The 13,340-nt window shown below is 60.1% G+C and overlaps 2 protein-coding genes across 9 annotated transcripts in view; one reads left to right on the forward strand and one right to left on the reverse strand.

The window, feature by feature from the left end:
* MYH7B (myosin heavy chain 7B) overlaps window positions 1–12,378 on the forward strand; it is a 40,703-nt gene extending 28,325 nt beyond the window's left edge. For all 7 annotated transcript variants that reach the window (XM_072800636.1, XM_072800640.1, XM_072800637.1 and 4 more), the window contains 26 exons: window positions 234–413; window positions 502–634; window positions 722–798; window positions 1,228–1,315; window positions 1,516–1,633; window positions 3,195–3,318; window positions 3,424–3,560; window positions 4,252–4,507; window positions 5,374–5,616; window positions 6,181–6,357; window positions 6,463–6,608; window positions 6,951–7,041; window positions 7,121–7,510; window positions 8,140–8,266; window positions 8,360–8,478; window positions 8,570–8,766; window positions 8,897–9,246; window positions 9,413–9,537; window positions 9,653–9,768; window positions 10,227–10,623; window positions 10,704–10,829; window positions 10,931–11,101; window positions 11,186–11,290; window positions 11,373–11,468; window positions 11,936–12,073; window positions 12,155–12,378. In XM_072800636.1, coding sequence (XP_072656737.1) covers window positions 234–413; window positions 502–634; window positions 722–798; window positions 1,228–1,315; window positions 1,516–1,633; window positions 3,195–3,318; window positions 3,424–3,560; window positions 4,252–4,507; window positions 5,374–5,616; window positions 6,181–6,357; window positions 6,463–6,608; window positions 6,951–7,041; window positions 7,121–7,510; window positions 8,140–8,266; window positions 8,360–8,478; window positions 8,570–8,766; window positions 8,897–9,246; window positions 9,413–9,537; window positions 9,653–9,768; window positions 10,227–10,623; window positions 10,704–10,829; window positions 10,931–11,101; window positions 11,186–11,290; window positions 11,373–11,468; window positions 11,936–12,073; window positions 12,155–12,166 — 4,239 coding nt within the window. In that variant the 3' untranslated portion in view covers window positions 12,167–12,378. The remainder of the gene's footprint in view (window positions 1–233; window positions 414–501; window positions 635–721; window positions 799–1,227; window positions 1,316–1,515; window positions 1,634–3,194; window positions 3,319–3,423; window positions 3,561–4,251; window positions 4,508–5,373; window positions 5,617–6,180; window positions 6,358–6,462; window positions 6,609–6,950; window positions 7,042–7,120; window positions 7,511–8,139; window positions 8,267–8,359; window positions 8,479–8,569; window positions 8,767–8,896; window positions 9,247–9,412; window positions 9,538–9,652; window positions 9,769–10,226; window positions 10,624–10,703; window positions 10,830–10,930; window positions 11,102–11,185; window positions 11,291–11,372; window positions 11,469–11,935; window positions 12,074–12,154) is intronic.
* TRPC4AP (transient receptor potential cation channel subfamily C member 4 associated protein) overlaps window positions 12,342–13,340 on the reverse strand; it is a 69,088-nt gene continuing 68,089 nt past the window's right edge. For both annotated transcript variants that reach the window (XM_072800645.1, XM_072800643.1), the window contains exon 19: window positions 12,342–13,251. In XM_072800645.1, coding sequence (XP_072656746.1) covers window positions 13,114–13,251 — 138 coding nt within the window. In that variant the 3' untranslated portion in view covers window positions 12,342–13,113. The remainder of the gene's footprint in view (window positions 13,252–13,340) is intronic.

Raw genomic sequence — 13,340 nt, forward strand, 5'->3', positions numbered from 1 at the left:
CTGGGAGCACAGAGGACAGCCCAGAGCTGGAGAAGGGGCCTGGCAGCCAAACCACAAACTTCTCTTTTAGAAGACAGGACTCCTGGGTACCTGTCTGGTTTCTGTTCCTCCCAGCAGGGGGTTAGGGGTATGGGGAGGCTTCCAGAAGAAGGGGCTCTAGGATATGGGGATCTGGCCCAGCCAGGATGGGGTTGGCCTCAGGGCAGCCTTTCAGGCTTGTTCCCTGTCCCCAGCCACTGGGCATCCTGTCCATCCTGGAGGAGGAGTGCATGTTCCCCAAGGCCTCAGACGCCAGCTTTCGGGCAAAGCTGTATGACAATCACGCCGGGAAATCACCCAATTTCCAGCAGCCACGGCCTGACAAGAAGCGCAAATACCAGGCCCACTTTGAGGTGGTCCACTACGCAGGCGTGGTAGGTGCCTGTCAGAATCCCAGCCCTCCTCCCTGCTCTTAGTGCACAACCCCCCTTCCCTGCTCAGCACCTGTCTGGTCTCTGCAAGGTGCCTTACAGCATCGTGGGCTGGCTGGAGAAAAACAAGGACCCGCTGAATGAGACGGTGGTCCCTATCTTCCAAAAGTCACAGAACAAGCTCTTGGCTACCCTCTATGAGAACTACGCAGGCTCCTGCTCCAGTGAGTACAGAAGGACAATGTCGCCATCCTGTCGGGTCCTCCCAGAGTGACGTCCCCTGGAGTGACCGGGTCCCCTCTCTCTCCTAGCCGAGCCCCCCAAGTCTGGGGTGAAGGAGAAGCGTAAGAAGGCAGCGTCTTTCCAGACTGTGTCCCAGCTGCACAAGGTGAGGCCCAGGCCGGCCCAAGCAGGCCCTCCCCCGCTGGGCTCCATCCCTGACCCTGCTCTGTCCCTTGCACCCTGGGCGGGCGGCCGTTAAGACTTGCAGTGATGTTTAACTCCTCTCCACGTGAACATCACAGCAAGTCTGTGCTGCTTCCCGTCCCCACGCTGCCTGGGCAGGGAGCTGTGGGGCCACTGGGTGGGGGGACTGATGGGAGAGAATGGAGATGGGGCGGGGGGAGTGAAGGCTTCGGTGACAGTGAGAGGGACCCAGTCAAGCAGAAGAGGGAAGAGGGGCACAAGGAACTGAGTGAAAGGACAGGTGTGCAGAGGCATGCTCAGACGCCTGGCTCTCCAGTCCTTAGCAGGCTGATCCGCTATGGTTTCCAATTCTGCTTCTTGCCCCTCTTGTGCCTTCTCCTCCCACCCCCAGGAGAACCTCAACAAGCTGATGACCAACCTGCGGGCCACACAGCCCCACTTTGTCCGTTGCATTGTCCCCAATGAGAACAAGACCCCAGGTAGTCACCCCAAGGCTGGGTGGGTGGTGTGGGGGCATCAGAGGGAGGGGATAGGGCAGACTTAGAAGCTGGGTCTTCCCTCTCCTCCGGCCCACACCAGTCTCATAGGAAGCTCATGTGTGGGCTGGTGGTCTGTCTCTGGGGCATGGTGGGGTGTTCATGGCCCTCTAACCTTACCCTCTAACCGTCCCCATGTCCAGGGGTCATGGATGCCTTCTTAGTGCTACACCAGCTGCGCTGCAATGGGGTTCTGGAGGGGATCCGGATCTGTCGCCAAGGATTCCCCAACAGGCTGCTCTATGCCGACTTCAGGCAGCGGTGGGTGTCTCCCTGCCCATGCCTCCCTGTTACCCAAAGCCCCCTTGCTCCTCCCTAGGTGGAGGCAGCGGTCTGAGGGAATGGGAAGGGCACACACCAAGCCAAATGGATCCAGGGTCCCAGGACTGAGATTCAGTTCCTGAGGGGAACACCGGGACCAGGGAGATGACTGGGCAGGCTTCTCTGGGGGAGATGGGGACAGCTGAGATGGGAGCGTACTGGGTGGCTTGGGGTAAGTGTTTGAGGTGTAGCCAATAGGCCATGTTGGTAGATTGGATAGGGAATAAGAAAAAGACAAGGATGATCCCAGGTTTTGAGCCTGAGCAACTGGGGAGTTGGTGGTAGATTTACTGAGATACCAAGACGGGGTTTTTTTGTTTTGTTTTGGTTTTGGTTTTTTTTTTGGGGGGGGGGTAGAGGGATAGTGGATTGAGTTCCACTTTGAACAAGTCAAGTCTGAAATGTCTTCAGCAGATGTCAGAGAAGAGAAGTCGAAGAGGGGCACACCGAGCTAAGTGTGGATTTGGGAGTTGAGTGAGGGGCCCCCATAGACTAGACTTCATGTGATACCAGCCAGTGCGCTCCCTCCCCTCCCCAAGTTTGATTTTGTTAAGTTCTAGGCGCCAACAGTTCCCTCTCTCTCCTGAAGTCCCCATGGTCATCCACACTGACCGATCCCTACACACAGACACAAGTGTGGCGGGCATGCTTACACACGTACTTTCTCGTGTGTGTGCACACTGTCAACCTCTCTCCTCCAACCCTTGTTTTGTGAGTTTTTCTCATGTAAAAGAAAGAGAATGCTCCTTGTCAGCAGACATAAGTCTGAACCATCACCTTTTTCTTCTTTTAATTGATTTTTTTTAGAGCAATTTTAGGTTCATAGCAAAATGAAGGGGGAAGTACCTAGATTTCCGATGTACCTGTAACCCCCGCCCCACATGCATAGGCCTCCCCCAGGATCAGCATCCTCCACCAGAGTGGGACATTTGTTACAGCTGATGACACACCATAACCACTCAAAGTCTGTAGTTTAGAGTTTGCTCATGGTGGTGGACATTGTGTGGGTTTGGACAAATGTATAGGGACACGTAGCATCACTCGTTGTGTTATGGCTGTGAAATAGCCCATAGCCTAGTGAGCTGTGCTTTGTTCACCAGCCCCCTCAGGAGGGCTCTTCGGATTTCTCTGGCCTTCATAGTGTGGCCACCACCCAGACCCCTGGCCGTGGGCATGCTAGGAACCCTTGTTCTTGTTTCAGATTCTCCTCAAATGTTCCTTGAGCTTTGATACACCATACTGTATCACCTTTATATTCTTGAAAGTGCGGCATGCCTGTTGTAAACACAATCTCTTAGAGAACTAAAAGAATGCATTTAAATGCAACCCATAGTTTTTAAGCAGAATGTGCTCACACACAACCTCTCCCCCACTGTTGCCACCATGCTCCCCTGCTGGCTTGTTCAGCTGGGCCCCCCCCCCCCCCCCGGAGCCTCTGTCTAGCCTCTGCTAAGCTTCCCTGTCTGGCCTCCTCCTCACCAGTGCTTCCCTGCTCTCCCAGGTACCGCATCCTGAACCCCAGTGCCATCCCGGATGACACCTTCATGGACAGCAGGAAGGCCACAGAGAAGCTCCTGGGTTCCCTGGACATTGACCATACCCAGTACCAGTTTGGCCACACCAAGGTCAGGGCACATAGGACTGAGGGCTGGCCGAGGTGTGGGTGGTCACAGTGGACAGGAGCCACGCAGGCAGTTGGGATTTACACCTGGTACGTCTCCTAACCCCAGGTGTTCTTCAAAGCTGGGCTCCTTGGTGTTCTGGAGGAGCTTCGTGACCAGCGTCTGGCCAAGGTTTTGACACTGCTGCAGGCACGGAGCCGGGGCCGCCTCATGCGCCTCGAATACCAGCGCCTGCTTGGGGGCAGGTGTGTGTGGGATGGGAGCAGGGGCCAGGAATGGGGGCAGGACCCCCAGGCTCGCCACACTCACCTTCTCTGTCATCTGGGTCAGCTTATCCCCCGGGGCTGGCCAGGTGGCTCTAAAGGGGCAAGGTTCTGTTTTATGCACCTCACGGGCCAGTTTGCATTTCCTCCCCTCAAAAAGTGGGGCAAGAGCACCTTTCTCTCCACTGCAGGCTACCCAGAGTGTGGCCCAAACGATAATAATGACCTGCAATGTTTTCCAAGACTCTAAGTGCCAGGTCCCAGGCAAGAGGCATTATTTGCATTATGTTGGTTAAAGTGCTCCCATGGAGGTGGGCACTGTGATTATCTCCAGCAGCAGCAGAAGGGCCGTGTGAGTCTGAGACCAACTAAGACTGCCCCAGGGCCCACAGTGTATCTGGGTACATTCCTGGTATCTTCAGGACACTTGCAAGGGCACCAGGACATTTAGGGCTTGTGAGCCCTTGGCCTGGAGGCAGGCCATCTGCCCTTCAGCCTCTTTCTCTCTCAACCTCACCTATAAAGCAGAGGCATTAGACCCCCTTGGAAGGGCTGCTGGGAAGATGAAAAGAGATCACATGCTTAAGTGTTGAGTAGGAGCCTCGCCCAGGGCAGGTGCCCTCTGAGGGGATAGCCCCAAGCCTCCCAGCCACTCGTGGCTTTCCCTCCCCAGGGACGCGCTGTTTACCATCCAGTGGAATATCCGTGCCTTCAACGCTGTCAAGAACTGGTCATGGATGAAGCTCTTTTTCAAGATGAAGCCATTGCTGCGCTCAGCGCAGGCAGAGGAGGAGCTGGCAGCCCTGCGAGCAGAGCTGCGGGGACTGCGAGGGGCGCTGGCCACGGCGGAGGCCAAGCGCCAGGAGCTAGAGGAGACACACGTCAGTGTCACCCAGGAGAAGAACGACCTGGCCCTGCAGCTGCAGGCAGTGAGTGGGAGAAGGGAAGAGAGGGGTTTCCCCTGGTGACCTGTGCCCCCTGGCACCCCAGAGAACCCCAGGCTGCATTGAGGAAATACATAATCACCCCCTCCCCGGCCAGGGGGTACCTGGTACACCGTGGGTGCTCTGGATCTGGATCTTTCTTCCCAGTCCCAGATGGCTGGTGTGCTCACGTCCATGCTTAGCGACCCACCCCCCCCCCGCCCCAGAGTCTGTCCATGTGTCCTGATGCTCCTGAACCAGTGCTCTCTGGGCTCCCTGCTGGAGCCACGGTGGAGCCCCCTCTCCCCTGCCCTCCCTGAGACACACCCCTGCTCCCTGCTTGCGGGAACCCAGGTGGCAGGGACCTGGGGTCTGGAATCTCCCCAAGCCACAGAGCCATTCCTTCCTGCCGCAAACCTTGAGTCTCACCTGTGTGCCAGGCCTCATGGTGGCTCTGGAGACATGGTGGTGGGAAGGCAGGGTGTGGTCACCAAATTCAGCTGCTAGTGCAGGGGGGTGTGAGGCAGCCAGGTGGTGAGGAAACAGGTTGAGGTGGGAGAGAAGGCCTCAGCCTAGAGCTTCTCCCCTAGAGCCTTTGTTGGGATGTCCCTCTGGGTTGTCCCCAGCCTGTGTGATGGAGGTTCCCCTCTCCAGGGTACCACTTCTGCCCCTGCCCTCCCATCTCCTCAAGCCCACTCTCATTCTACCACCCTTGAGCCCCCTGGGGCCACAAGCAGGAAGGTCACAGGCATTCCTGTTCCCCAGAGCCCAGTTCGCATGGCTGTCAGACCTCTGCCCAGGCACATGAACCTCCTGCTCCAGGTCCTAGCCTGGGGTCCCTTGGCTGGCTCATTCCCCACGTCCCTCTCCAGGAGCAGGACAACTTGGCAGATGCGGAGGAGCGCTGCCACTTGCTGATCAAGTCCAAGGTGCAGCTGGAGGCGAAGGTGAAGGAGCTGAGTGAGCGGCTGGAGGATGAGGAGGAGGTGAACGCCGACCTGGCTGCCCGCCGGCGCAAGCTGGAGGATGAGTGCACGGAGCTCAAGAAGGACATTGATGACCTGGAGCTGACGCTGGCCAAGGCGGAGAAGGAGAAACAAGCCACAGAGAACAAGGTGTGGGCCTGGCTGGGGCTTCTCTCTCTCTCCCGGCTCGAGGGCATGCCTGCTGGGTGGCCTTGGGCAGCTTGCTTCCTCTCTGTGGGCCTCAGTTTGCTCATCTGCCCAATGGGGTTCATAGCAGTACTTACCTTGTTAGAGTGGTGGGGGAATTCAGTGTGTAACCAGCTTCTGCTAGCACTCACCCCGGGCTTTGCACATGGCAGTGCTCTGCAGATGCTGGCATTTGTCATCCATCCTGGCCAGCAAGCCTCTTGAGGGGTAGGAAGCTGCTTTCCCAGCTCCGCAGCCCCTAGAGGCCTCTGATGCCATGTGCTGCTGGGGCACTGGGAGGGGAAAGGAGGCTGGGAGTGGGCTGCTTGCTCAGGTGCTCCCAGGGGAAGCCAGGATTGTCTAGAACATGTTACACTGAAGGAAACTGGCATCTATTGATAATTGAAGCTCAGGGTGAAGTGAGTTGCTCCAGGCCCTCTAGTTGGAAGGGGCGGATACTGTGACCTGGTGTGGTGGCTTCTCGGACCACAGTGTGGGAGGGGCATCCTCACGATGACCCTGGCACAGGTGAAGAACCTGACAGAGGAGATGGCGGCCCTGGACGAGTCAGTGGCCCGACTGACCAAGGAAAAGAAGGCATTGCAGGAGGCCCACCAGCAGGCCCTGGGTGACCTGCAGGCCGAGGAGGACCGTGTGAGCGCACTGGCCAAGGCCAAGCTCCGGCTGGAGCAGCAAGTGGAAGATGTGAGTCCCGGCCACAGTAGAGGCCTGTGTAGTGGGGCTGGAGCAGCTGGGACGATGGCTTGCCATGCCTGGTGGCTGAGCCTGCCCACCCCTCTGGCTTCACAGCTGGAGTGCTCCCTGGAGCAAGAGAAGAAGCTGCGCATGGACACAGAGCGGGCTAAGCGCAAGCTTGAGGGTGACCTGAAACTGACGCAGGAGTCGGTGACAGACGCTGCCCAGGACAAACAGCAGCTGGAGGAGAAGCTCAAGAAGTAGGGATGGGGTTGGGGGGGGCGGGCAGCAGACCTGACCCCCTGGCCTGCAGGCAGTCTCCGAAGCCTGTGCCCCATTTCTACCTCTGGACTCTATGGTCACTTCTGCATCCCTGTGGAAGTTGAATATGGAGGATGGAGGATGGAGGCGGGGATCACTAGGGTGTAGGCAGGCTCCAGGCTGGGGATTTGAGAGGGATGGCGGGGGTGGGGTGAGGCCCCTTAGGGCTTGGTGCCCCAGGCAGGGAGCAGGGAGGTGGGAGGGCTGGGAGGTGGGGGGACGTCCAGGAAGGTTGATGGAAGGTCGGCCCTGCCCTGGCTCACACCTCGCACGACCTCCAGGAAGGACTCGGAGTTAAGTCAGCTGAACCTGCGGGTGGAGGATGAACAGCTCCTTGGGGCGCAGCTACAGAAGAAGATCAAGGAACTGCAGGTGTGTATGGGGCACGGGGGTGGGAACGGCCAGGGCCAGAGGCCCATGGAGGTGACTGCTGCCATCTGCCCATCCCCAGGCTAGGGCAGAGGAGCTGGAAGAGGAGCTGGAGGCCGAGCGGGCGGCCCGGGCCCGCGTGGAGAAGCAGAGGGCCGAAGTGGCCCGGGAGCTGGAGGAGCTGAGCGAGCGGCTGGAGGAGGCTGGCGGGGCGTCGGCGGGGCAGCGGGAGGGGTGCCGCAAGCGGGAGGCCGAGCTGGGCCGGCTGCGGCGGGAGCTGGAGGAAGCAGCGCTGCGGCACGAGGCCACCGTGGCTGCCCTGCGCCGCAAGCAGGCCGAGAGCGCGGCTGAGCTGGGCGAGCAGGTGGACAGTCTGCAGCGGGTGCGGCAGAAGCTGGAGAAGGAGAAGAGCGAGCTCCGCATGGAGGTGGATGATCTGGGCGCCAACGTGGAGACTCTGGCCCGTGGCAAGGTGTCCGCCCCCTTCCTGACCCAGCCTCCAACCCCGCCTGCTGAGCTCCCATCCCATACCAGCTTGACTCTGAGCTGATTCTACTCCGGTGGTGACCCCACCCACTGACCACCCCCTGCCAGCGCTGACCCTGGACCTGATCCTGTCCCCTGACCTACTCACCTGTCCTGCAGCCCTAGCCCCACGCCAGTCCTGACCTCAAACCCTAACTCCTAATAAACTCTGTGCCCTGACTCCAGGTCATTTGTGACCTAGCATCTAATTTTAATGTCTCAGTCCTTGATCTCTATCTTGTTTGTCGCAAACCCAGCACCCAACCTTGACCCCCTGACCTTTGTACCACCAGTTCTGACAGCTGACCTCTGACTCTAGGATCCCAGACTCACCCTGGCCCTCTCACTTCTGACACCCATCTTTTTAAACCGTGGTCCAAAAAAATAAAAAAATAAAATAAACCGTGGTCCAGCAGACTCTCTGACCCTGAATTGGGGGTTCTGCTTTTCCATTTGCTTCCCGGGCCCGTGTCTAGCCTCCTAGTTCCCAACCCCAGGGTCCCAGCCTCCGACTGGCAGCCTGGGACACTGCTGGTGATGGGCAAATGTGTTCTGACTCCTGATCCTGGGTCCCAGGCCAGTGCGGAGAAGCTGTGCCGGACCTATGAGGATCAGCTGAGTGAGGCCAAGGTCAAGGTGGAAGAGCTGCAGCGGCAGCTGGTGGATGCCAGCACTCAGCGGGGCCGGCTGCAGACCGAGAGTGGTGAGGCCAGGGGCTCAGCTGGGCCACCCCAGGGCCTTGGGGCCACCCCTCTCAGGGGCCAAATGACCTGCGGGCTCACTCCTTCGTGTGCAGGGGAGCTGAGCCGCCTGCTGGAGGAGAAGGAGTCTCTGATTAGCCAGCTGAGCCGGGGGAAGGCCTCTGCCACCCAGAGCCTAGAGGAACTGCGGCGGCAGCTGGAAGAGGAGAGCAAGGTGGGCCAGTCACGGGCTGCCCCCAAGCAGGCAGGGTGGGCACTAGGGCCACTGGCCTAGCCCTGTGCTGAGGTTCCCAAGGTCCCTGCAGGCCAAGAGTGCGCTGGCCCATGCTGTCCAGGCTCTGCGGCACGACTGTGACCTCTTGCGAGAGCAGCACGAGGAGGAGGCAGAGGCCCAGGCTGAGCTGCAGCGGCTACTGTCCAAGGCCAATGCCGAGGTGGCCCAGTGGCGGAGCAAGTATGAAGCAGACGCCATCCAGAGGACCGAGGAGCTGGAGGAGGCCAAGTGAGTGTCTTGCCCACAGGCCCGACACCACGAAGGGGTGGTGCCCAAGCCTCGGAGCCATCAGGGGGCAGGTGGGGGGGCAGATCTGGGGACTGCTGCCAGCCTCCCACCATCGGCTCCCGTGGCCTAGAAAGAAGCTGGCACTGCGGCTGCAGGAAGCAGAGGAGGGAGTGGAGGCTGCTCATGCCAAGTGCTCCTCCCTGGAGAAGGCCAAGCTGCGACTGCAGACGGAGTCAGAGGACGTGACCCTTGAGCTGGAGCGGGCCACCTCAGCGGCTGCTGCACTAGACAAGAAGCAGCGGCACTTGGAGCGGGCACTGGAGGAGCGGCGGAGGCAGGAGGAGGAGACGCAGCGGGAGCTGGAGGCTGCCCAGAGGGAGGCCCGCGGCCTGGGCACTGAGCTTTTCCGGCTGCGGCACAGCCATGAGGAGGCGCTGGAGGCCTTGGAGACGCTCAAGCGGGAGAACAAGAACCTGCAGGGTACGCTGCCCTCCTACCCTGCCCCTGCTTCGGGTCAGAGAGCTGTGTTGCTGGGGTCAGCAGCAGTGCCCCAGCGGGGTTCCCCTGGAATAAGGAGTGAATGAAATGACCTGGGTTGGAGCTGAAGGCTGGGGCATCGCACCTCATTGTGCTGTTCACTCTGCAGAGGAGATCAGTGACCTCACAGACCAAGTCAGCCTCAGCGGGAAGAGCATCCAGGAACTGGAGAAAGCCAAAAAGGCTCTGGAAGGGGAGAAGAGTGAACTCCAGGCCGCACTGGAGGAGGCGGAGGTTAGGGGCTGACCAGAGGGTTGGGGTGGCCACTGGCCTGCTCCCCAGGCCTCTGTTCTTCTGTGACGCATGCTCTGCAACCCCTCCCTGCAATCCTCCCTGTTCTGCACTCCAGGGAGCTCTAGAGCTGGAGGAGACCAAGACTCTGAGGATCCAGCTGGAGCTATCCCAGGTCAAGGCTGAGGTGGACCGGAAACTGGCCGAGAAAGATGAGGAGTGCACTAACTTGAGGTTTGGCTAGAGTCCTCCCTATCCACCACACTCGGGGCTCCACTCCTCCTCTGGGGGTGGACACCTCTCCCATCCCAGCTGCCTGAGGGCAGGAGAAAGGCAGGCTAGCAGTGTTTGCCAGGCCCCTCTGTGCCTGCCGACACTTAAAAGTTTGCCCCTCCTCTGGGCCTGTCAAGGGCAAGACTATCGTCCCCAGTCTAGAGTGAACTTCAGAAGCTAAAGGACTTGCTCAAGGTTCCATAATGCAGGTAGATCCCAGGTTCAGCCTGCGTCTGGCTGGAGTTTCACTTTTGTCAATGAACTTACTTGGGGGTGCTGGTATGGGGTGGGGACAGGTCACTTCCACAATGGGTTCCCGTCTGCAGCATTCCTTGGGCATCTGTAAGAGCAGGTCCAGTGCCTGTACCTGCCCCCTTCTCCTAGGCCGAGACCCTTCCTGCCCTTCCTCCTTCCCACAGGCGCAACCATCAGCGGGCAGTGGAGTCCCTGCAGGCATCCCTGGATGCAGAGACCAGGGCCCGCAATGAGGCGCTGCGGCTCAAGAAGAAGATGGAGGGCGACCTCAACGACCTGGAGCTGCAGCTGGGCCATGCCACCCGCCAGGCCATGGAGGCCCAGGCAGCCACACGGCTGCTGCAGGCCCAACTCAAGGAGGAACAGGCGGGGCGGGACGAGGAGCAGCGGCTGGTGGCTGAGCTCCGGGAACAGGCACAGGCCCTAGAGCGGCGGGCGGCACTATTGGCCGCAGAGCTGGAGGAGCTGCGGGCTGCGCTGGAGCAGGGCGAGCGCAGCCGGCGGCTGGCTGAGCAGGAGCTGCTGGAGGCCACCGAGCGCCTTAACCTCCTGCACTCGCAGGTGGGGCCCAGAAGGGTACAGGGAGGCTGAGGGCTGACTCAGGGCAGCAGGCCGACTCTGAGGCCCTGCTTCCCCCCCAGAACACAGGCCTCCTGAACCAGAAAAAGAAGCTAGAGGTGGATCTGACCCAGCTGAGTGGGGAGGTGGAGGAGGCTGCCCAGGAGAGGCGGGAAGCCGAGGAGAAGGCCAAAAAGGCCATCACCGATGTGAGTCCGAGCTGGGGCCATGGGGTGCTGGAGTGGAGTTCACCTAGACTTTCACCTCCTGACCATGCCACCTCCCCCACCAACTCGCGCTCCACCCACAGGCGGCCATGATGGCGGAGGAACTGAAGAAGGAGCAGGACACGAGCGCACACCTGGAACGGATGAAGAAGACCCTGGAGCAGACGGTACGGGAGCTACAGGCCCGGCTTGAGGAGGCGGAACAAGCTGCCCTCCGTGGTGGGAAGAAGCAGGTGCAGAAGCTGGAGGCCAAGGTGTGTGCATTCCTTCCAGTCCTTTCCCTTGCAGGGTGGGCCAGCCCAGGCTCCGGGCAGTGGGCCCATCTCTGGTGCTCATAGGTGAGGGAGCTGGAGGCCGAGCTTGATGCAGAGCAGAAGAAGCATGCTGAGGCCCTCAAAGGGGTGCGGAAACATGAGCGCCGGGTCAAGGAGCTCGTGTACCAGGTGGGTGGCTAGGTCCATCTCAAGGGGTGACCCCAGAGCCGGCATGGTTGGTGTGAGGCCTGAATCGCTCTTGCCTGCCTAGGCTGAGGAGGACAGGAAGAACCTGGCCCGCATGCAGGACCTAGTGGAGAAGCTGCAGAGCAAAGTCAAGAGCTACAAACGGCAGTTTGAGGAGGCGGTGAGTGGCCTGGAATCTGGGCAGCCAGAGTCTGGAAGTTTGTGACTCAACTGCAGTGTCACTCCCAGGCTCCATAGTCAGAGATGGCAGCGGTGGTCAGCCCCACTCCGTCTCTCGGCCATGGGTGGCTCTGTGTGTAGGCAGGCTGTCCCTAAAGGACAGTGACCTGACTGTCCCAGTGCGAAGAGGGACAATTCACTAACCGCTTTGGCTGGAGACAGAACCCAGCTCTGTGTCTGGGGCGACCCCGCCCCTGCCATGGCTTCCCCCTCTGTGCACCTCTGGAAGAAGCACTCACACCCCCTCCTTCCTGCCATGGGTACTGGTGAAGGGGAAAAACGGGAGCAGGAGGTGGTGGCGGCAGCAGTTGAGGACCAGGAGAAGCCAGCCCCCTCTGGAGGTTCGGGGGGACCAGACTGAGCCTGTCTCAGTTACCGAAGGGTGACTGGGCCTGCCTGTGCCCCCAGGAACAGCAGGCCAGTACCAACCTGGCCAAGTACCGCAAGGCCCAGCACGAGCTGGATGATGCAGAGGAGCGGGCAGACATGGCAGAAACCCAGGCCAACAAGCTGCGGGCACGGACCCGGGATGCCCTGGGGCCCAAGGTGAGGGGCTGCATGGGGCGCCCCTGCCCTCTGCCTGGGGGGAAGGGGGGGTGTGCAGCTCAGCCACTCCTATCCCCTCAGCACAAGGAGTGATGCCTGAGTTCCTGGGCTCTGCAGACACCGCCTCTTCACGCAGTCAGCCCCAAGCCCCGCTGTCCCCAGAATAAATGCTCGCGTCTGCAGCTCCAGCTGGCTGCCTTCTCCTTCTTTGAGGTTCAGGAGAAGAAAGGAACACATGGTCCTTGGACAAAAGTCAGGGCCACATCAGTCATTTAAAATAAAGTTCTTTAATAGTCTCCATTTAATCGGTTTATTTGTTGTTAATAAATTGGCAACACAAGGAGGGGCCCAGGGTGTGCTCCTAGCCAGGCTCCTGTGTGTGTGGGCTCAGGCAGGAGACGCTGCTCTGGGGCAGGGCACAGCCACCCTGTGCCGCAAGGGATGGAAGAAAAAGGCCCTCACTTCTAGGGGAACCCCCTGGGATGAACACAGCGGCCAGTGAGCAAACAGAACCAGAGGTGCTAAAGGAAAACAAGGGAGGGAGGGACAAATGGGCAGAGGTGGGGGAAGGCAGCGTCCTCTGGTAGCCCCCACCCCTGCCTGGTGGGGAGGAGGGGCTCAGAAGCCTTTGCCTGGGTCCAAAGGCCGGAGCAAGCTTGGCTCACAGATTGGAGGAGGGTGCCCATATCTCCCTCCCCACCCCAGGACTGACAGCCAAGAGACTGGGCAAGAGCTCAGACAGAGCTATTTTTAAGAGTTCCCTTACCTCTGGGTGGGCCAGGGCCCCAGGGTTCTGAAGAAAGGGTGGGCACAGCATCCCTGTCCTTATGGCGATCGTGAGGGAACCGAGGCTCCCCAAGGACCTGGGGCTTCTAGATGCTCCCTCCCACCAAGCCTGGACCTGAAGACCTGGGGCAGGCAGAGTAGCGGGGAGGCGAGAGGGGGGGTGGGGGCGTGGACAGGGCACGGCGTGTGGCACACGTACCCACGCTCACCCACACTGGCCCTGGCCCGGCAGCCTCCCGAGGCCTGGCCTAAGGTCACTCCTCGGTGAAGTCCCTGTCTATGTCCATGTAGGGCTCCTCAATGTAGCTGACAAGGGCAGAGGGTGACTGGCGGTCTGGGTTCAACAGGATGGACACGGTCTCTTTCCAGTATGAGAAGCTGATGCAGGAGCTCTGCGCAAAGAGAGTGGGGCTGGTGGGGGAGCGCCTGGAGGACCCAGGTTGAACCCAGCACCCCGTGGGGAGGGCCTCGGTAAGGGGAC

Source organism: Canis lupus, chromosome 26 (assembly GCF_048164855.1).
Source record: "Canis lupus baileyi chromosome 26, mCanLup2.hap1, whole genome shotgun sequence".
Lineage (NCBI taxonomy): Eukaryota > Metazoa > Chordata > Mammalia > Carnivora > Canidae > Canis > Canis lupus.